Raw genomic sequence first — 23,678 nt, 5'->3', positions numbered from 1 at the left:
GCCATTACTTTGGAGGCAGACAGAATGCAATTCTCTGAAGATCTTGTCTCGTTCCCTTCTCTTCCAGGGAGGTTAATGTGCTCAGATGATCCCTGCCTTTTCTTTTTGCTCTCTTGCTGCAAGAAGAGCAAAAAAGTAGAGTTCCTGGATAATCTGTTTGGACTGGCTGTTGGGGGGTGTTGCAGACTGGGAAGATGAACTCACCAGCTGGGTAGAATCTCTTTACCACTTGTGTTTCAAGTGCCTTCACTTGTTTTCCTAGCACTTTTTATTTCTACAGCTTTTTACAAAAATGTTGTACAGATGTTTTCCTGAAATGGAAGTAACTGAGTCAAAACCTCTTTACCCAAAGCAAGCTAAGCCAGGCTGAAATATTAATGATGTGTGGGAATCACTTCAGCCTGAAGTTGCAGCAGTGTTTTGTCCACAGCCATTTGTCATTTACAAGTGGCACCACTGCAGAAAACCCCAGCCTGCAGGGAATGTCTGCAGTGGCAGTGCTGTGGTCACAGGGATTCCTGATTTTGGGAATGAGGAGAGGAGAAGGAGCCAGCCCCAGCAGGAATCCTGTCCCTGAGTGCAGGTTCCCTGGATGAACTTACTGTCATTGTCACAGCTGCTGACTTTGAATGAATGGAATGGCATTGATTGACTCTGCTGCACACACTGCTGTTTTACCACTAATTAAGTTAAAAAATCAAACGAGGCCGTGATTTGTTGGGTGCAGGGGCTGGGTGTGCCCTGCCACAGCCTCTCCTCTGCTGGCTGAACTCTTGTGTGTGATTTGCCAGAGGCTTCCCTGAGTATCAGATGAGTGTATGAGTGTGGGATATGATGCTTTTGATTCTTAATAATCTGATATTAACAGAGGTATTTTGCATTTTCTTATCAGTTGTTAACACTCCTTTGCATTCAGCTGGTTTTGAACCTCTGATTTCTTACTACATCTCTCTTCCTGATTTTATTTCAGATTCTTTTCAGAAGAATTTTTATGCTGCTTTAGTTAGCAAAACGTAGCATTTTTCTCCTTAGTATTTCATAACTTCAGCTCTTAATAACACATGCTGCTCTAACTTACTCTTTCATCTTTTTCTGTATCTCTTTTTTGCTTCCATTTAAAAGCAGCTTTAGCACCTCTTTAAGCCAATTGCATCTTGTCCATCCCTTATTTCTCTCCTATCTTTCCTGATGAGCATTGCGTGGAATTACTGTCTTATTTCTTCAAGAAACCTTATTGCCTTATAATGAATGAGCGGGGAGGAAAAGAAAAAAAACCAGCTTATCTTGTGATTGCAGGTCTGAGCTTTGTATCTAAAGCTGTGGGGCCTGAACATCCTTGCAGACTGTGGTGTTTCCTGCCTGTGTGGCCAGGGTGGGATTGGTTTGTCCCATCCCAGAGTCTGGAGAGGCTGGCAGAGGGCTGAGAGCCTGGCACGGGGAGCTCCTGGTGTGCCACACGCCCTGGGTGCCATCGATCTCTCTCTGCACAAGGTGACCCAGGAGCTCCAGGTGCTGCACTCTCACCACAAAAGCTTCGTGTAATGAATTTCATTTATTCCAAGTCACGCTTGCAAGGGTCTCCTGCTCTTCTTGCTCCAGACACTGCAGCTCCCAGTTCAGCCTGAGCCAGATGCACTTTTGTCATCTCTTTACCCCTTTGTTTAATTGTGTAACGATTATCGTTCATAAAGCAAAACCTGGCATTTGTTATCTGCCTGGAGATTACACTGATTGGGTTTTCAGTGTGCCTCTGCTGCATCTGGGTCAGAGCAATGATTAATATTGAAAGAGAGCTTTTGTAACCAGGCTGAAGCTCTAGCACACGTCCTGAAAAGGCTGCTGTGATTTTTAGAGTGGGGCACAAGCGGATGTGTGGCAGAGCAAGGGGAATTTGGGCTTGATGACAAGCAGGTGGAATTTGTCACCCTGCTTGGGCTGGTCAGCCTGGGCTTGTCACTGGCAGGAGCAGTGGGATGAAGGGTGATGCTTACAGTGCTTAGAGTGGAGAAGATCAGCTGTGCCAGAGGTTATCCAGAGCTCTGTGTTGGTCTCACAGGTATCACAGCAGGGTTTTACTGCGTGACCCTGGTGTGAGCCCTTCCCCACTCTGCAGTAACTGACCTGGGCTTGTCATTCTGACTTGGGTTTGCCTGGCTGCAGCCTTTGGGTCTGTCCTGCCTCAGAAGTGCCACCAGGATCAAGTGCTTTGACCTTGTGGTGGGAGCATCCTGCAAAGAGCCACTGCGGGCATCCCCTGGAGCTGCTCCCAAATCCCTTCGCCCCGCAGCACGGAGCCTGTGCTGCCTGCTGGGAGCTGCTGAGGGCAAGTACAGGTGTGAGGAAGATGTTTACACAGCTCCACAGCAGCACAACAGCAACCACAGGTCCAGCTCTGTGTGTTGGAGCAGCCACAAGTGGCCACTGCTCCTCTGGTTCCCCCAGGCGTCCCCCCAGGAGCACGGAGGCAGAGCTGAGAGCCTGGGTGCACCATAGCCTCACACCTTCCACTGAGCACTCAGGCTCTTGAAAACTAATTAAACACACTCAGCAGCACTTCAGAGGTTTCCAGGTAAGGCAGGAAGGTGGCTGCTTTAATAGCAGGAAGCCCTGGTGTGTGGTTGTGTTCACTGGGGTCCCAGAACGAGGGAAGGGATGAGAATCTTGACTCGTGCTTTCAGAAGGCTGATTTATTATTTTATGATATATAGTATAGGAAAAGAACATGATATATTAAAACTATGCTAAAGAATAGAAGAAAGGATTTCACCAGAAGGCTTAAAGGGAATACAAAGGAATAAATAATAAAATCTTGTGACTGACCAGCGAGTCCGACACAGCTGGGCTGTGATTGGCCATTAATTAGAAACAACCACATGAGCCCAATCCCAGATGCCCCTGTTGCATTCCACAGCAGCAGATAACCATTGGTTATATTTCGTTTCTGAGGCTTCTCAGGAGAAAATCCTGGCAGAAGGATTTTTCAGAAATGTGTCTGTGCCACTGGTGTGAGCCAGTGCTGGAATCTCACTGGTGGGGCTGCTGCTGCTCTGTGCCTCTGCCAACCTTTGTGGTCTTAGGCAACCTTAATTCTGGCATTTTCGACCTCCAAGTAATTGAGTTTTTCAGCCTCAGTGTGTTCTTTTAATTTTATTAGGGACTAGAGAGTAATAAGTTTGCACAATACTGAATTAGGTTATGCAGTGGTTTTCTTCTGCTTTTCATTAAATAATTAATTAACAGCTCATGCTTGTGCACAGGTTGGAGATGTGACTTCGGTGGGAAACTTAATCATTTGGCTTTCACCTTCAGCACTGGAGAAATGATTTTGCCTCATGGACTCTTCCATGGTCTGTCTCCTGGAGATAAAGTTCTAATTTTAATTTTTGCATTTTTTTGTGAACCTGGCAAATTAGTATTGTTTTAAACATCTCTACTGTCCACACCACAGCAATGTGGGGCTTCTTTCAATTTTTCTGCCTTATCTGCCACAGAAAATACCTGTTTTGCTTGTCAGCTGCAAATGACATCAGGGTAAGAAATGCCTTTCCCTGCATTCCTGTTCCCTGCAGTCTGTAAGGAAATAACTCCAGCCTGTCTGCTTTAGCCACGTTTTTGCAACTGTGAAGGAAGCGAACAAAATCTCTTCTGGTTTGCTTTGATGTGCTCCTGAACATCCATTAAGCTACAACCTCAGTGTTGCTGTATGGTGCTGGGATAGAAATAGATCATTTTTCTTATCTCTGCTGTCCTTCTGAGCCTGTTAATGTAGTCTAATCCCAGCAAGTAACCCCGGAGATTCACAGGCAGAAATGTTTGCAGCAATTTTGCAGAACCTGTTCAGTGCTGTGGTGACATCTTGGTGCTCACCCAGGTCCTGCTGGGGCTGGAGAAGAGTCCAGGGAAGAGCACATTCTGTCCCTGATGCAGAAATGGTGGCTTTGAACTGCACGGGAGCAATTAATGTCAGTCCCAAATGCTGTGTTCAGGATACTGAGTCTGAGGTGCTTTATTTGTCAGACATGGAAATTCGCCCACCCTTCCTTCAAATTGTGATGTGAATAGTTAATAAGTGAAATAACTTCTTCCTCTGCATGAGCCAGGCAAATGTACTCTGAAAACATATTACTTTTATTTCTGCCTCTTTTTCATCTTCAGTAATAGAATTAAAAGTTTAAATTTCTCCTGAATTCCTCTGTAAATATTATTTTTGTTACGGTGTGAATCAATCCTTGCACCTTATCCTCTCTGCAGTTCACTTCGAGTGGGTTATTGAATTCAGTTATGTAGAAATGGTCACCTTCTCCAGCTTCCCTTGTATTCCTTTTATTAAAGAGTTGAGGCATAACACACCTGAGGTTGAGAAGCAGTAAAGAGGAGAATTATTAAAATAAATACGAAAAATAAAAGTCCATTAACACGTGTTAATGTCCATTAACACGTGTTAATGTCCAGTGTTTAACATGTCCAGTTAAAAATCCTGAACAGCAGCTGGACCTGGAAATAAACCCCAGCTGCTTTTGGAACAGAAAATGGCACAGGTGATTCTGGCAGGGTGAGGTGTGGGTTAAGGTTGGATGTCTTATTCTTGGCTTATTATTCCACTGTTTGGAAATAATAATTATTCCACTGTTATATATTAATAGTAATAATATAATAATATCATATGTTTAAAATATTACATAATAATTTTGATATAGTATAAATGAAATAATATCATTCCACTGTTGATGGATGAGGAGATGGTGTGTTTCATTGCACGTACAACAAAATATTTCACATTATTTTGCTCAGCCCCACCTTTGGATGAGCCCACAGCTGTCTGGCATGGCTGTGACCATTGGATTTTTCTGCTGACTCGGGTTGGTGGTTTGGAGGTGTGGACATCTGTGGGCAGGACACTTCTCCATCTGCTGGGTCTGTGCTTTGTCACTGCCGCATCTGGGCTGGCCCAGGTGTCAAAGCTGGGATCTGTGCCAGGTGCTCCATACCTTGGAGACAGATCCTGCTTAGCCAGGAATCCTTCCTGATGATATTTTTTTAATACTTGGGGCAGAATCTGTGCATTTCTCTGTGTGGGAGGTGCCATCTCTGGAAACATGAAGGACTGAAGTCAGTGACAGGAAAAAAAAAATAAATCCCACTGTCATCAGCATGTTCCCAGTGCTTTAAAACTGAGCTGTTGTAGGATGGTTTTCATTGATTTATTTATTGAGGAAAGGCTTTTTGGGAACATTGCTGCATATTTAATAAATAAACAAACCTTCAGATAATTACAGCTAGATCTGGCAGGGCTTTAGCCATCTGTTTAACTATTAAAATGTGAATAGCCTGGTGTTCTTCAGCACTAAACCTGCTTTGTGCTGATGAGGCCTGGTGCTCAGTAGACTGCCAGGATGTTCTTAGGGCTTGTTTTGGAAAGTGTTAGAGGGGGAAAAAAAAATCTGTGTTGCATCTGAGAAGTCGACTGTAGGATAATTTCCTTGAGCAAACATCCTTGCCTCCTGAGATATTTCTCAAATTGCTTGAATTGCTGTGTTCAGTGCTGTGTTTGCCTGGAGTTGAGTGGTAATTCCCAGATAATACGAATTTATGAAAGGCATATTTTTGGAAATAGCTATTGGAGAACATTTTTCTTTCAAAACATGAATTTCCCTGGTAATGCTGTTGGGGCTTGGTTGGGTTTTTTTTTTCCAGTTCTTTCAGTGCATTTTTGCCAGTGCAAAACATGTTTTAAAAAAATACTCCTTGCTTGTCAGATGTTGACTCAACTTTTATGCTACTAATATTCTTTTACTGCCTTTTTTTTAATCTCTGCTGTCTCTGGCCCTTTCCTTCAGTTCCACAGAGCCCACAAATCACCTCATCCCTTTCTGTCCATCTTTCCCCTCATTATTGCAAATTCTTCTGCCTCTTCCCATGCTGGCATCTCCTGTTCACCACACTGATACATCTGTGCCAATTTATTTTTTAGCTTTTCCTGCTTGTGTTTATACAGCACAGACTTTTGAATTATTCTCCTTTAATTGGCGTAAAAGCATTTAAATGTCTCCTGTTTCATCTTTTCCTTCACCTCAAGTTGATTCAGGGGAAGGGTTTCAAAGATTTGTAGGGGTTTTTTGGTGCTGTTCACGTGTGAGATATTCAGCATTTCGTGGGATGGAAACAACCTGCAGGGTCTGTTCTGCACTGAGGTCTGCTGCATTTTATTGGCAATATTTCTATGGATTTCTGTATTTCAAACTCAGTGGGTTTCTGTGGTGTTCTGTGGACACTCACATGGGCTCTGCTGGTGGGTCTGACCTCAGCAGAGATGTGGACAATATTCCAAATTCAGAAGTTGTCTGAGAAGCATTTTGGGTGTAAAATGAGCCTTGAAGGGTGGGAGGTTGTTCTGCTTGCTCTGTCCGGAGCTTTCAGGGCATAAACTGCAAGTTCAGCCACGTGGCACAGAAGAAAGGGATTTTTTAGAGGTTGGTGTGGAATTTTGTGATTTCCCTGTAGCACCAGCCTGACCGAGTGAAACCCTGGAGGTGCTTCTGAATCTCTCCTCAAGTGACAAATCTGACGAGTGATGTTCACTCTGCACTGTGAACATCTTTGTCCTCTCGTTCTGCCCAGCAGAAATTGATTACAGAGATAATTTTTGGTCTCATCCCTCGCTCCTAGCTCAGTGTGATTCTGCCAGGCTCCATCCAGGCCCTGGCAGGGCAGCAGAAGGTTTTTCACTGGCTCACTTCAGCCCTGGTGTGGTGATTCCTGTTGGGGTTAACGGGCTGGCTATCCCAAATATCCTGGTGGAAATCAATTATGCAAAGTGTACATTTAGTTTTGGGTGTCTCTCTAAGGAAATAACCAAGTTCATGATCACAGCAGTGCCTGGGTACAGCCAGTTTTGGGGTTTAGGGGGATGGGGAACAAGTTTTGTTCATGCACACAGGTGAGTTTTCAGGGACGGTGGTGAAGGTTGCTGGGTTTTGTTGTTGCTTGTGTTTGTTTTTTCTTTTTAAAGAAACAAATTGGTGTTCCTCTGTTTTCTCCAGCAGTTCTCATTACCAACATAGCTATTACAACGTGCTGAGGCTGTTATTTGCCCTCAAGAGCTGAGAGAGTGGAATTTCCGTTCTTTTTAATAATGTGACTTTTACCAGGGCGAGTGGGCTGTGAATTAGTGCTTCATTATGGGCTGACATCAAACAGAGTCCCCACTTCAGAATTACCCACTCAAGAAAACAGCTTAGATTTGCTTGTCTGACTCATTTAGGCACTTGAACATCCAATACAGAATTATACCTAAAGTACATTTAACAAGTTCTGCTCCTTTGAGTAGCAGTGGGTCTGATGCAGCAATACAGTAAATATTTTCATGGCTATTAAGGCACAATTATGTTGGTAGAGCTTGAATCCTTGTTCTGCAGTTTTCAAAACATGGTAGAATTACTACCATATATGTGTTGACAATAAAAAGCAATTGATACAAGTGTGATGAGATGCTTGGGTGGTGCTGGACTTGGAGCTGGAAACCTGAATTAAAAAAAAAAAACAGTTGGAAAACTGAATCCTGCTCCTCTCACAGTGAATTCTGTGTATTCACTTAAAAAAAGTAAGTGTTCTGTGTATTAGTTAAAAAAATAAACAGGATTTGGTGGAAGTTCTAGCAGTGCCTGCAAATCTTACAAAGTTCCTGCGCACAGAACGGGTGTCTGGGGGTGAAATATCACACAGGATTCTTGACAAAACACCACATAACTCAGCATTGCCACTCGCCAGCAGCTGTGTGTGTGTGTGGAGCAGCTTTGTCAGCAGCAATGCTCTGGATTTTCCACAGCACAGTGTTCTGTGTCTCTCCAAAGCCTGGCTGTGCTCTTTGGTGTGATCTCGGCCTTTCCCTCCTCAATTGCGTGAGATCACAAAACAGAAACCTCTGGGAGGTGCTCACAGTGAATGTGGTCAGCAGGCTCTGAGATGGGTTCTGATTTATTCTTTTATTAAAATGGCACTGTTCTGTCTCATTTAGCTTACAGAGATGCTCCAGGTTGTGTTTTCCCATCATGAATCCACAAATTTTTATTTTATCTTTTAATTGTCCTGAGTGTCACAGGAGCGTTCCGATGCAGCTGTTGCAGGTTGGATACATCACTGTCACTCCACATTTTGGAATCTTTCTCAACCACTTGAAGTCTCAATGCTTGAGACTGAAAACTTGGCTTAATAAACTTAATAAACTCCTTAAAAGGAGGGAACCCAGTGGAATATGCAGTTTTCACATCCTTTTTGTATGGGTAGGAACTCGTTTTGTTGTTCGCACTTTGGGCAGAATCAAAGACTTTGCAGCAAAGCTGAAGTGTGGTTTTTTTTCTCCATTTTATTGCAGTGGTGTGTATATTTCAGTTAATACAACTTTATGGACTTGGTACTGAAGCAATGAGGCAAATACATGTGTTAGCAGGGAAAGGAGAAGAAAATGCTGTTTCAGGAGTCAGAAAGCCTCAGTTGCTAATTTTAAACTTCCTTCTATATGGCAAACTATAAACAGGCAATAAAATATTTAATTTGCAAATTACAGTTTTCGCTTGGTTTTTATGTTGGATTTTTTCCCCTTGTAGTCAGGATTTTTGTAACATTTTTACCAAAATATTTTCAGTGGCAAGATTAGAGCCTTTGCCTGGCAGGGTTAAGTAATAAATTGTTCATTTTTTTCCATGAATAGTTGCTTTTCAGATGAAAGCAGATTAGAAGTGAGGTGTAATAAATGCAAGGAAGAAGTGAAAAGAATAAGGCAAGAGAAACTAATGAAAGCACTTCAGTTTGGTGGCCAGTTTGAGAGAGTTTTCAAGATCTGCTGATGGATAAACCAGTCTTAGTCCAGCAGATAAAATGCAGAAACACTTTGTGTGTTTCTGGCCTTTTCTTTCGCTGATCAGTGGGATATTGTCATCCCATGGGTGCTGAAAGGTGAATCCTGTTCTGACTCACCCCTCCTCAAAACCATCTTCTCTCCTTATCTCTGGTCTTTGTTTCCAGTTATATTTTATCTATCAAGACAGCTATTTCAGCAGGATGAGAGCCTCTGATTTCAGAGGGATACAGTTCAATCTGTAAAAGTAAACAAGCTTTGCCATTATTAGTCCACCTTTCAAGGGATTTTATTTACCCTGAGGACTTGATGTCCCTTCCCAATGAGTTCATGCAATAATAAGTTTTGTTAGAAGACACAGCTCTCCTCCCTGGTGTTATTGTGCTTGGCATAGTGGCTTTATTAAAAATCAAACAAAAACCTTACAAAGAAGCTCAAGGATAAACAATCACTCTTGATACACTTCCAAACATGCCTGGATTTCACCTTCAGTCCACTGAATCTGATGCAGGAACACCAGAAAATCAGCCCAGGATTGTGTTCAGGAGCAGCCAGCGCTCTCCAAGGTCAGAGATGGGGACTTCACTGTGTCATGCTAATAAAGAGCCCTGCTCCTGTTCTGCATGCTGATTTCTCATTATCAAAGCTGTGCCAGACAAGAGAAGACAGAAGTTTATAGAGAAGTTAAGTGCTGGTATTTGGGCAGCTGTGTGACGAGTCTGGTGGTGGAGTTGCTCTGGAAGGGGATGGGGAACTTCCTGCTAATTTTTGGGAAATGATTCTTTTATTTAGCATGGTTCATATTCTCCATTTTTGGATGGATATGCATTGCTTCTTGTTTCCCCAAAAACTGTTTTTCTGTGACAACAGTCTTCACCTGCAATCAGTGATAAACAATTCCGATTTTTTACAGCATTGCAGCAGCTCAAACTGCAGGGCTGTGGTGGGTCCTGTCTGGGTACCTCTGGGCTGATTGCCATCCCAATCCTCCAGGATATTCACATCCTCCAATCCTCCAGGATATCCCACATCCCTTCCCAAGGTGCTCCCAACCCAATCCCATCCTGCCATTTGTTTGACAACTCAAAGACAAGAAAGGCTCTGAGGGTCTGTAGTTGCAATAAATGAGCACATGGGCTTAAAAACCCATTTCAGTTATGGAAATCGTATTATTTATGATTTATGACTTCTGATGGTTGTGATGTAAGGGGGCAAAATATTAATTAATATCAATTAATATTTTTATAATAATCATTATAATATAATAATGATATAATAGAATAATTATTATAATAATTGTACTATAATAAAATATTAATTAATATTTTAATGTAAAATATTAATTCTTTGGGTGTGATTCATCCTGGAGCAGAACAGTGTGTGTTCTCTGAGGTGCTGTCAGCTCCTGGCTTTTCTTTCTGTGGCTCTGAGGAATGGTGTTGGGGCAGCTGATGAATGTGTAATGTCAAGGGAGAAAGAGCAAAGTGCTGGAAAGGCCTGAAACAATAATTTAAGGCTGTGCTGGTTTGATCCCTGGGTGAAATCACTTTTGCTGGGGTTTTATGTGACTTCTCCATTCACATCCAGCAAAAGGATCTGAGTTTATTCTGAGGGTACCTGTGTGGGAATTCACGTGGAAAGCTGAAAACAGCCTCAGAAACATTCCTGTGAACTTTATGTGGACTAAGAAAGGACTGTACAACACTCTCTTACTGCAGCGTTTTTTAAAGGAAGAATTGAAATTCTGGTCTCTCTTATTCAGTGTTCTCAATGTAACAGCTGTTGCTTTGCAGTAATAAAAATGCTGTATTTTGGGGAAATAGCTGCTGTTGGTCAACTTGCTGCTCCTATTATGCTTGGTTATAAAGACAGCCTTATTTAAAGACTGTGTTCATTTAGCATCCTCTACAAGGTTATAAGCAAATATTTTTTTTTAATTGTCCTCTGTTATGGAAAAATGTATGGCTTATTTATGGAAAAATCTTTGTTACTGTAGGACTTTGGTCTTGGTTTGCATTACATGTTGTATTTAGCTTAGTTTAAGGGTATAATGAGGCCCAAATTTCTTGGGTCCTGACTCACCAGTTAGAGGGAAAGCCAATATAAATGTATGATAAAATATTTACATTTATGGAAACTGAAGCGTTTGCTTCCCCCCAGAAAGTGCTGGACAATGCTGTGTGTGATTTTTGGAGTGTCCTTTGCAAGACCAGAAGATGGACTCAATAACCCCTTCCACCTCAGGGTGTCCTGTGATCCTTACACAGCTTAAAATAATCCCAGGGACCCGAGGCCAGCCAGAGCAGAGCACTGGGTCAGCACACTGAGGTACAAAGCTCTGGCTTAGTGATGCTCCAGGGGATTCTCCTGCAGGAATATGGTCCAGGAGGTTCCTTGCTCTTGGGAAGGATCCATATCCGTTTTCTGAACAGCTGTTATTACTGTTATTTTGCATTGGACATGGGAGCTTGATGCTGTTCATCATAGCCTTCACTTCTGAAGAAAGAGTAGATTAAGAATTTATTTTTAAGTCATTGGCTCCCTTTTGATTATCAAAGTCAGGCATAAGAGCACAATTAGCCACAGGATCTGTTGAATTATCTCGCTGCAGATTAGGCCCTTCAGCCCTAATTCTGTCATCCCCTCTCGTGCCAGGCAGCCTTTGCCTCTGCAGGGGCTGCATTGATCTGCTGGGTCCAGCTGCAGACCGAGAGACGGGAGGTCAGGATTTGGGAATGGTTTGGGAGTGCCAGGATTGGAGAACGCCAGGATTTGGGAGTGTCACTGCCCTGTCTGTTGGTGTTCCCTGACGTGCTGCTCGCTGCTGTTCCCTGGCAGATGTGGAGAGCTCCAGGACGAGGATGAGGAGCGCGGTGTCGGTGCGCGAAGGCCAGGGCGTCGTGCTGCTCTGTGGGACCCCGCCCCGGGCTGGAGGTAAGGGGGACCCTCGGGGTGGTGGGGCTGGGCAGCATCCCCGAAATGCTAAAAATCAGAATTATAACCAAATCTTGAGTTCTGAGTAACAGCAGAGAGAGAGAAACCAAAAACAAAGGAGGGGAGAGGGAAGTATTTAGCAGGATTTACTTTTATCTCGTTCCTAGTAATTTCTGTGCACTTAATGTGTCTGTTTTTTATGGGATTTCTTGTAATTAATGGAGTATCTTCTAGAGTTGCATTCTGCCCAATTTCACAATTGCTGAGCCTCAATGAATCCGGTTTTCCCCATGAGCAGAGAATTGCAGGTTGTCTTGAACAGTGCCTGTGTTCTTGCAATCAAGACATTCTGTGGTGGGATGGAATGATGCTGTGTAATTTAAACCACTTCTGCACTCAGGGGGTGAGAAAAGTGGATATATGGATTCTTGGTGGACCAAAAGTTGTAAGTACATTTCTTCCCTCATTCTGCATCTTCAGTCTTTGACTAATTGCTATTGAGCCTCAGGTAATATCTGAGAGGAACTGGTTTTATTGTTTTTAATTGATACGGTGTGTCATTATTGAAGGGCTGTGATGTTAAACATTGGATCTGATTGCAAAGACAAGGTAATAAAAGCTAGACATTATATTCAATAATATAGGTGTTGTGGCCTCATAAATTTGGCAGAGTCCAAGCAGACACAGCCATAAAGTGGCAATTTTACAACTGTCTGAGCTTGCAGAATTTTTTCCCCTCTAAACTGATACATACTCTTAAATCATCTTTATAGCCTTGCAGCAGCTTTGTCTTTCAGCAGCTGAGGAAATGGGTCATTCTCCCAGCTATCTGTAAGAATTAGAATGATTAAATTTTCCTTCTAGACGCAGCCCAAGGGCTGAACTGCCCCAGCTGTTCCTACAGCTGTGTCCTGTGTGTGGGTTTACACCCAGAGGTGATGGCCAAGCTGAGGCAACGCTGCCTGGCTCTGGCAAGGTTTAAGTTTGAGGTGTGGAACAGGAGGTGATGCCAGACGTGCTGGTGGTGCTGAGAACAGTGGTTGGGAGAGGTGAGAATTCCTCCTGCAGTCAGCAGATGGGAGATGATTGACACCCCCACACTAATTGTGGTGTTCATGCAAAAACAGAGCTGAGCTCTCCCAGGGTTACCAAATGGCGTCGAGAACTGGTACCAGAATTATTTCAGATCTTTGAATCTGTCTGAGAGTTGGAGGATTAACTGCTAAAGTTTTCAGGAGACGTGGAGCAAGGTGGAAAAAAACCCTTTCTGCACTGACATAAAGCTGGAGCAAGGTGACACAAAACACCCCTGCAGGGTGGGGTGCAGGGCAGGAAACCCGGGATAAAACATCCAGCCAGGAAGCAGAAGTGGTTTGTTAGGAAGAGCAGGGATGGTTTAGGACCAGCTGACCTGGCCTGAGGGATGTTCAGCCCTTTCCAGATCAGTGATCTGACTCGTTTTTTTTACTTGGAGCCTGTATTTATTGCGCTGAGCTATCAAATAATTCCAGACAATACTAATTCTAAAAACGTGCTCCACCAACTTGTTTCCTCTCCACCCTGTAGCCCCCAAAATACTCAGCTTTTGTTTTCTGGTGTGTTGTGCAGTTTCTAAGATCTTGCTAACTTAATTGCACTTATTTCTTGCATTCTCTGTAAAGAGTTTGCAAGAAGAGACTTGATTAAATAGTGATTATTCCTCCATGTACAGCATCCCAGTTACAATAGAAACCAGTGCTCATCCCCAAAGAAATGCCAGCTCATAGTATGGAAAAAGAAAATTGCTTCCCTTCTGCAATTTATCATATTTTTTTCCTGGCTTATCTTAGGCACAGATATTTACATAAGTCATATGAATGTCCCTTTTCAACAGGGAGCAAATTATTCCTGCAGTGAGCAGTAGTTTTGTCCTTTTGAGTGTGCAGTTCCAGCTCCTCTGGGCTGTGGACACCCAGCATTAAACCAACAATGAAACTCCATTTACGAACCACAAATCACTTTCTTTTAAGTTACTGTGTTTCCCCTTTCTGAAAATTAAACAAAAATTCCCTTTTTTAGCAGTCTTGTGTGGGATTTACTGAGTGGAAGATGGGGTAAATGACTGGATTTGAGTGTGAAGACTTTTTCCCACAAATATTTTTCTGGTCCAGGCTGGTTTTATGTTAAATACCCTAAGTTGTCTCATAATTAAGCAGTGATGTTTGGATAATTAAGATGGTCATCTGTCATCGTTCTGCATGGCCATACTTCTGGATCTTTGAATTCTGTTGCAGGGAAACTGTTAAAATACCATTTTTTGCCACCAAAAATCAGTAACTCATCTCACCCACATGCTCCAAAGGTAAAATAATGTCAAAAATGGATTTATGTAGCTCTCCTGCTACTTTTCCAGTTGTTGCAACCTTTAAATTCCACTGAAATCTCTACAGCTATTTTGACTTTTTACTGTGTTACTGTGATGTCTTTAATGGTTTTAAAGGGCTGTCAATCCAACAAACATCTCAATATCCCAAACTAATGTTGGACGCAGTTAATGTGCAGCTGGTTAAAAAACATTCATCTGATGCTAATTTTTGCTCATTCTGCCAAGAATGGGAAAAGCTAGACATATGGAGATCTAAAAATGATTTTTCTCTGCTACTGATTTAGTTCCAAAATTGGTATCTAACGAGTGACAAAGCCCTCAGTAAAGCAAATCTGAGTTCCTGTAGGGTTTTACCTCCTGTTACTACTGAACTGTATTGTGATTATTGTGTAGCTCCTCTTCAGCTGTTATTTCTGTTCCTGTACATTGTGATTTATATTTGTTTAGTACAGTCAGTTTTCCTCAGCTGACATTGATTTTGGATTTATGAGGTGTTTCTGCTCTTTGAGAGAGGAGCAGGCAATGAGGCATGGTCCTTTTGTGTTGTCTGGGGTGGTTTAAAGCTGCTTTATACACAGAGAAAAAGATGATTTTTAATGGTAGAAGTGAAGATTTACTTGATAGTTATTTGAACATTTCAACAAATTTTAGTTTGCCTGGAAAAACTCGACATTAATTCTACATTGGTGCACTTCCTGCTGCATTATTCCCATGGGAAATGTGATCATAACCCAATAAATAAATAAATTTATTTCAAAAACCAAAACCCAAGAAATTAAATAAATAACAAGAATTTTGTGGAACTGTTGCTTGGAAATTGCAAGGAAATTCTGCTTTATTCCTAACGAGCCTTGTGTGCTCTGTGTTCCTGCTTCATGCAGTATGGCAGGGATGTTCCTACATGGATAAAGCAGCAAGGATTTGTCCTCCCTCTTCGTGGAACTCCCTGATAAATGTGGGTTTAATCCATAAAAAATCCAGGATTTGAAGGGCAGGGATCAATTCAGCTCACAGCATATTGTGTCAGAGTTGTGACATGCTGATAGGAAATAATATTAGATCATGGAAAAATAGATCCCAGTTCATTGCTCAGTGTTTGCTATGACAAATCCTTCACTGAATAATGTCATGTCTGTTCCAAATGAGTGTTTAGACTTGCAAATTTTTGCTCGTGCCTCTTGTATTGCCATTTGGAAACCTGCAAGTTCCAGCAGGGCTCTGCTTCATGAATAACATGGCATGGGAAGAGTCTCAGATGCCAGAAATACTTGGATGCTCTGATTGCTTCTCTTCTGCAACTCTTGAATGGCAACGTGCTGTTCTTTCAGGGAACTTTAAGTTGAATTAATTGTAAATATTTGGCTTTGGAAATGTTTTATTCCTTTAAAGCAAAGTGACGTTAAACAGGTGCAACTCCAGAACAGGATTTCTGTCCTACTGCACTGTCACAGCCATATTTTATGAAAAATCCTTTCCTTAGGATCTTTTCTCCTGAGAAGCTGAGAAGCCTCAGCTTCTCCATGTTTTGCTGCTTTGGAATGTGATTTGGAGAATTCTTTACCCAGCATGTGAAATTGTTTGTACTTGATGACCAATGACAGCCACCTGTGTTGAGGCTGTGAGCAGTCACAAGATTTTATTGTCGTTCCTTTCCTTTCCTTGCTGGGCTTCTGATGAAATCCTTTCTTCTATTCTTTAGTATAGTTTTAGTATATCATCTTCTTTTAATATATATAATAAAATAACAAATCAGCCTTCTGAAACATGGAGTCAAGATTCTCATCTCTTCCCTGGCCCTGGGGACCCCTGTGAGCAGCACCCCACTGCACAGCAGTGTTTGGGTTGGAAGAGACCTTAAAGATCTGATTCCACCCCTGCCATGGCAGGGACACCTCCCACTGTCCCAGGTGCTCCCAGCCCAATGTCCAGCCTGGCCTTGGGCACTGCCAGGGATCCAGGGCAGCCACAGCTGCTTTGGGCACCTGTGCCAGGCCTGCCCACCCTCCAGGGAACAATTCCTAATATCCCATCTAAACTCCCCTTTCCCCATCCTGTTTTTCACCTTTTCTTCCTGCTGTCATTGCAGGCTGTGGATGACACACGTCTGGCATCAGGAATAAATCACTCTTGGAAAGGTTCTGGCACAAAAAATGCATTTTGAGGAGAGTGGTACCTTGAATATTGTAACAGCACTGGCCTTAGAAATGGCTCCACAGTGTTCCTGTGCTGTTTCAATCTGCCAAGGAGAAATGGCATTTTTATTTAAAAACATATTTTTCAATAGTCCTGCTGGTGTCATCATCATCATCTGCACAAATTTCAGCTGACAGTTTGAAATCAAATGGTACCTGAGAGACACTTATGTTTGTCCATATGAGGGGAAATAATACATGTTCACAGCTGGATCTTCCAGTGATTTCTATCTGCCAGAGCATTATTTTCACCACCAGTACAAAACCAGTGCTGCAGAGACACTCTGCTGTCAAATGTAGTCATTCTGAAGCACTTTTTTCTTTCGATAAACCTGTTTTCCAGGCTGAGGTAATCCAGGCTGAAATTGGTACATCTTATTTACAAATTATAAATTAATGTATCTTTTAATAGATATTTTATTATTATTATGAATAATATATATAATTATTATATATATTTAGTATATATTTTTGTATATTTGTGCACCATCTTCAGTTGCTTTATAGTGCATGTTTTTAAGCTGACAGAGAGGTAATCCAGGCTGAAATTAGTACATCTTATTTATAAATTATAAATTTATTAATATATCCTTTTATAGATTTATTATTATTATAAATATTATAATATTATAATTATTATTTATTTATTTATTTTTTGTGCATCATCTTAATTTCCTTTATAGTGCATGTTTTTAAGCTGACAGAGAGGTGGATAAACAACCCTGGAAGCTTTTAGCAGTTTCTTACCCCAAAATCTTACAGAACTCTTGAACTCCACGTTCATTTGTAGGATATCTCTTGGACGAATGGAGGGATGGAAAGAAAAAGGGAGAAGTTGATTAGGAAGAACCAAATTGCAAGAAAAAAATTCAGGTTGAACCTTTTTACTTACCCAGTCCCAGGTATCTCAGTTATGCCTAGGGGGAAAAGGGAGAAAACTGGAGGCAATAACTGCATTTGGCTCTCCACCAAGTTTATTTTTGTCCCTAAATTGTGGCTGTGGGGTGTTTCTCCTCCAGCTCTTTATTATCTCCTCTAGTAAAATATTTGGGTTTTTCTTTGCAAACAGGAAAATTGATTAGGAGCAGGCAGGAGGGAGGTGGCTGCAGTCCCAGTGCTCAGAACAAGAGTGCTGAAAGGAATTTTTGTTTTCCACAAGGGTTTTATCAAGTGCCTTCTCCTAAAAGAGTGCAAGAGTACCAAATGAAAGTGTCACCAAGCACTGCTTCCACATATAAATATTGGTGCTTTACTTTGAAAATTGACTCCTGGGTTATTTCCATTAGTTTCCCTTGGTTTATGTCCCTAATATTTAACATTCACAAGAAATCAGATTTATTTTAGTTCAGCAATAAACTAAACGATCGCCTTTTTTATCCTCAAAATTATTACAGGCAGGAAGCAATTTTAAAATACTTCCAGCCATTGAAAAAGCACAACAGAGTTCTGGAAATGCTCTCGGCAATTAAATGTAAAGTTCTAGGGAGGTGATTAAAAGAACAGTTTGTCACTTGGAATGGATGTGGCTAATGGGGATGTATTTACATATTGCTTCCTAAAGCACTTTCTTACTTCTCTGCCTGCCTGCAGAGTGGGAGCAGCGTGCTCAGAGCCAGGGCTCCTGCAATGACACAGCCAGTCTGGAGCAATTAGTGCAGAAATGTGATGAGCAGGAGCCAGTCCAGCCCCTGCACAGCTCCAGGGGAAGCAAATTTGGGATTTTTATTCAGCTCTGGGAGCCCAGAGCAGCAGAGCTGTTCTGTCAGGCTCTCATTCACATCTGGGCTGCCCTGGGAGCACCCAGGGGTGTTTCAGTGCCAGCTGAGGAGCCCTTGGGGATGCAAAGCCATGGGCAGGCGCCTGGATAATGGACCCTGGCCAGCAGGGCCACGTGCTCAGCCCTTCCCAAGGGAATCTGTGGAGTTACGGGGTTCCCCAGATGGAGGAGGAAATGAGAATCTGACTCCATGTTCTTGGAAGGCTAATTTATTATATTATAGGATATATTGTATGAGATATGATATGATGACATTAATTATATTATATTATATTATATTATATTATATTATATTATATTATATTATATTATATTATATTATATTATATTATATTATATTATATTATATTATATGCTATACCAAACTATACTAAAGAATAGAAAAAGGATACAGATAGAAGTTGTGGGGAGGAAAGATGAATCTGACTCCATGTTCTCAGAAGGCTAATTTATTATTATAGGATATGATATTGTATTATACTGTATTATACTATACTATACTAGATGATACTATACTATATTATATTATGAATGCTATACTAAACTATACTAAAGAATAGAAAAAGGATCCAGACAGAAGGCTACAAAGAATGATAATGAAAACTCGTTACTCCTTCCAGAGTCCCAACACAGCTGGACAGTGATTGGTCATTAAGTGAAAACAATTCACATGAAACCCATCAAACAATGACCAGTTGGTGAACAATCTCCAGCTGCATTCCAAAGCAGCAAAACACAGGAGAAGCAAATGAGATAATTATTGTTTTCCTTTTTCTCTGAGGTTTCTCAGCTTCCCAGGAGAAGAAATCCTGGCGAAGGGATTTTTCAGGAAGTGTGATGGTGACAGGAATCTTTGGGGTGGGACTGACCAGGAGGGGGCTGGTGTTAATGAAGAAATCAGCCGCCAGTCTGGAGCATCTGTTTCCCAAGGATGAGCTGGGAAATGTTGGTGCTTTAATTACAGTGGTGAGCCCCGCTTGTGATGCTGCTTGGGATGATTTAGAAAAGCTCCAGGAATCGTCCAGGGCTTTAGCCACCTTCAGTGGCTGTGTGACATCCCTGTGGCAGCTGAGCACAGGTGACAGACACATCCTTGTGTGCAGCCACCTCTTTGTGGCTGTGCTCTAGGCTGGGGGACAGCAGAAAAAAAGTACAATTCATTGTTTTTGAAGAATTGCATCTGCTTTTAAGACTAAAACTCCTTCCAAAATCAAAATAACAAGTGAACTCTTAGCCTGTTTTGTTTAAGAATGAAAATCAGGTTTTAGCCTGAAGAAGGAACCTTGCAGCTTCAGCTGAAACAATATTCTCATTTATTCAGAATAGTCAATATTCTCATTTAATGAGTAGATTGGAACTGCAAGATATTGTGTGTGTTTGTGTCTCACTGCTCTCATTGTGCTGGGCTGTTCCATACACACAAGTTGCATGCCTGATTACCTGCACAGCAGGCTGAAAATTGATCTGGTATATTTTAACTATGAAATAATTCAACTTTTATGCCAAAACAATTAATGTTATGCATTAGTTTCGAATCAGAGTTTTGCCATTATACTCTGGAATAAAATTAATTTCTGGGATACATTTTTCACTTTTGGTAGCTGGACATGCATCACACATTTACATTTGGTATAAAGAAGAATTCAGCCAAAAGAGTTTTTCTGCAGAGTTCAGGTGAAATCCCAGTGGTTGGGAAATCACTGCCCCTATTTTAGGCAGATCTCACTGCCTCACATCACTCCTGGAGGCCACAGGTCAAGCCCTGCTATAGAGGCTTTGTAATTGTCATGATTTTTATATAGAGATCATGAACAGAAAATAAATACCAGCCCCATTTGTTCTCTGAAGTGTGACTGCAGCTAAAGACTGTTTCATTATCAGTGATGGAACTACTTGAATGCCAGCAGCCCAGGATCCCCCCTGGAAATGCAGCCTGAGCCTTGGTTTGGTTTGTTTTTCCCAGCTGCACACACCTGGGATAGTTTTAAATTTTTGAGCATTGAATGTGTGCAGGAATATACCCCAAACCCTTGAAATTATCTACAATTTATCTCAAATAATACTCTAAACTGGTTTTTCATTGCCAAGATGCTGCCATTTCTGACAGAGGCACCTTGTGACAGTTCAAGCTCCAGTTCACACGTGTTTTTGGGGGCACACAAACACCTTGTCCTACACCTCCAGAGCAGGAGATTTTTATTTGGAAAGCAATTTTTAACGTTTGCCAGGAGAAATGAGGGAGATGTTACTTGGTTTGTGTGGCACAGGGAAGGTGGGAGCTGGCCAGGGGAGGATGGGGTGCTGAACTGAGTGCAGGAAGATTGGCCCAAGCGAGAAAGGAAAAGTATTGAGGAGAAGCCTGAGTTAATTTATGTAAAATAAAACCAGTTATACCCCTGGGAGCACTGGCATTCCATTATGCCAGTGCCACAGCAGTGAAATCCAAGGATTTGCCTGCAGGGAGGGGAGTGGGGACAGTTTGCACCCAGAGCATCCTCTGGGACCTTAATGCAATTTGACCTCATTAATTAATTTCCTGCTTTTAGGTAATTTGTTTTCACTCTCCAAGAGGTTCCTGTGCAGACAGCCAGGGATGCAGCAGGGTGAGAAATGGACATTTTTGAGGGTGATTGTCCCACAAAACCCAGCCTGAATGCTCAGTGTGAGCTCTCAGAGCTCTGAGTGAGGGATGCTCATCCACAAACTCCCTTTTCTGCCATTTCATCACACTTGCAGCTGAAATTGGGCCAAATGATGAACTAATTGGTTTCTGCCTTAATTAGGGAGTCTGTTATTATGCTCTCAAAATCAGTGTTACTTTTTCCATCACTTTTCACCTAAGGTAGATCATTCCAAATAGCTGTTTGCTGTAGATTTCCATGTTTTTAATTGCGGTTTCTGTCATTGCTAAATTCTGTCTGATTACTTTCTTGGAAGCAGTTTTCCAGGAGCCACGTGCCTTCCTGTGGGATAGGCAAAAAGCCATTTGGAGACACAAAATTCCAGGATATTTCAGCTTCTCCTGGTGTTTCTGCTGCAGAGCATTGTAAAATCAGAGCTGGAGAAGTGCATGAAATAATTGGGATTTGGGCATTAATGATTGACATGAAACCTCTTTATGTTTTGGTGGTTGTTTTTTTCTGTTTCTTTGTGTTTCTGGATTTTTGGTTTGTTTTTTTTTTTTTTTAATCTTGAAGTATTGTTCCATCAGCTCCATGCTCCCCAAAATCAAGAACTTTCATTTCTTACCAGTTTCATTTCTGGAAACACCCACTTGGCTAATTAGAATCCAGTCAGTTTGGAACATTTTAAATCTGTTTCAGATGAACATTGTTCACTTTCTGGTGGCTATTTTAGAAGTCTCATTTAGGTGTGAATTATGGGGCTGGCAGGTGGATATTAAGCAGGTGTAAAGTGATGGCCCAGAAGAGAAGGAGCAAGAGCTGGCATTATTTATGCAAATAGTGGATAAAATTAACTTTGTGAATTGTTCTTCTCCTTTTGATCATAATCTGCATGCCTTTTTTTCCCCTTAAACTTCTGCTTTTCCAACTTCCTGAATTTAATTACAGTTTGGGATTTCCACCACTGCTGTTGTCACTTAAATTCTGTTTACAAGAAGGAAAATCACCCGGGTTCTGTAAATGACCTCCCAGTGAAGTGATTCAGTCTCACTTAAAAGAAATGTGTAATTTCTTTAATTTCTGTATTTCTAAAATTCTTTAAATATTATTTAAAGCCATATTTTCAAAAGGATGTGCATAAACTTAAGCCTTGACTTTGAACTTAGTTAAAAACCAATAAATGTGTGGGTTTTACCCCATTATGTTCCTTTAGCAACAGTAATTTGGGGTTTTTTAAGGTTCATAAATAGCAGGAAATGACCCTAAAGGCCATGGTGATTTAATTGTTGAATTTCATAAAGAATTCAGGTTTAAAAGTGACAGGTAATTTTATAAGCATTTTTTTAATTGAGCACTTAGGTACACAAAAGTCCTGGAACAGTGTGAACATGCTGAGTGTGTTGGAAACTGCACAGTAAATAATAATCAAATAATGCAAAATAAAGAGAAGCCGCCAACCAAGACGTAGTAAACAAATAAAAATTGAGTAATAACTGTAATTTCCAATACCTTATCCATGTATGGTCGCCAAATAAGGAAAAAATGCATTGGAAAGCAAAGGCTTAGAACTCAGAGGAAGCCCAGGAGAGACATATTACTTCCATTTATAACAGAAAATCAACTGAAAACTTGTAATTGACAGAAAGGGAGTGAGTTTGTGTCCCTGGAGGTGCCCTAAGATCAGCAACAGGCAAATGGTGTAAACATAATAAATCACACCACAACTTGTTTAATATGATTTTTTTTCTTCTTTTTTTTTTTTTATTTTGGAAAATAAAAGTGCAATTTTGTAAAGGACAATAAATATAAAACGAGGTGGTGAGGCACAGGGCTAGAAATACCCCAGCCTTTTTTAAGGGAGTCAGTGAAAATAAGTGTTGAATGGGGAATTAGGTTTCCAGGGGTGTTTATTCATGGGTTGAAGGACCCAATTAAACTGGAATCCACTTTGCATGGCTGCCATAATCCCAGTGACTGATTTCAGTGGGTTTATTCTTGACTTAACCCAATAGCCTAGCAATGAAATGAAGCTGCTTCCTTTCCTGCTGCATCTCCAGATCTCCATGCTGTTCTGGACATCTTTTTTTCTTTTTATTTTCTCTTATTTTTAATCATGCAATAATATTTTGAGCAAGGAAGCACAGGTGGTTCAATAAATACCAGAAGCAGTAAAGGCTGGTGTCACCCACAGCTGCCTTGTGGGTGTCTGAGTTTGGTGTGGAGGAGAAAATTGGGTTTTTTTGGTCCCTAACTTGGTGTGCAGTCCCTCCCTCAGCCCTGAGATCATTGTGTCCACCCGCCTCTTCTGCAGAAAGGATTCTCCTCTATTTTCTGCCTTTCCCATTTAGAAAGACCCCACATTCCTTTCTCCCTCAGACCACGTAGCGCCCTTCAAACTCCTCAGGTGTGCTCTCTTCTTTTCTTTATTATTGAAATAATTTAATGCTTCCCACTGCACTAATTCCCCCATTGTTTCCTGACAAATCCTTACTGCCTTCCTTTCCTTAAATTAATTGCACCTCTGAGTTCTGGAGGAAGGAATTGTGGTGAAAACCACTGGTGATCCTGAGGAGATGCTGCAGGTCCACAGGGGTGATGCTCTTGCAGGTCTTTTCCTCCTTATGGTTCTGGTTTTGGCAAAAAAAATATTTTTAATATTTATTTATTTATATCTAACACTTATTTATTTATTTGTCCTATTTATTTATTATTTATTAATTTATTTATATTTATTTCTAATATTTCTAAATGTGACAGAAGTTTAACTCCTGAGCCTCTTAATGGTTGGCACAGGTCACTGCTGCGAAATTATCATAATGGAAGAGGTTTAAATATTGACAGAAGAAAATTAAATGCAGGTTAATGATCAGCCATTTCATTTGATGCCTTTTTTGCATTAGGCAGCCTATAAATACCTTAATAATTTCATTTA

At 41.3% G+C, this 23,678-nt stretch overlaps 1 protein-coding gene across 1 annotated transcript in view; it reads left to right on the top strand.

Moving 5' to 3' along the window:
- LOC118691577 (contactin-3-like) overlaps positions 1-23,678 on the top strand; it is a 103,619-nt gene that overhangs the window by 36,326 nt on the left and 43,615 nt on the right. Inside the window, exon 3 of the mRNA XM_036390843.2 lies at positions 11,693-11,788. Within this exon, the coding sequence (XP_036246736.1) occupies positions 11,693-11,788 (96 nt within the window). The remainder of the gene's footprint in view (positions 1-11,692; positions 11,789-23,678) is intronic.

The sequence above is a fragment of the Molothrus ater genome, chromosome 11, assembly GCF_012460135.2.
Source record: "Molothrus ater isolate BHLD 08-10-18 breed brown headed cowbird chromosome 11, BPBGC_Mater_1.1, whole genome shotgun sequence".
NCBI classification, from domain to species: Eukaryota; Metazoa; Chordata; class Aves; order Passeriformes; family Icteridae; genus Molothrus; species Molothrus ater.
The sequence above is the reverse complement of the archived record's forward strand: the minus strand, read 5'-3'. Positions and strand labels throughout refer to the sequence as shown.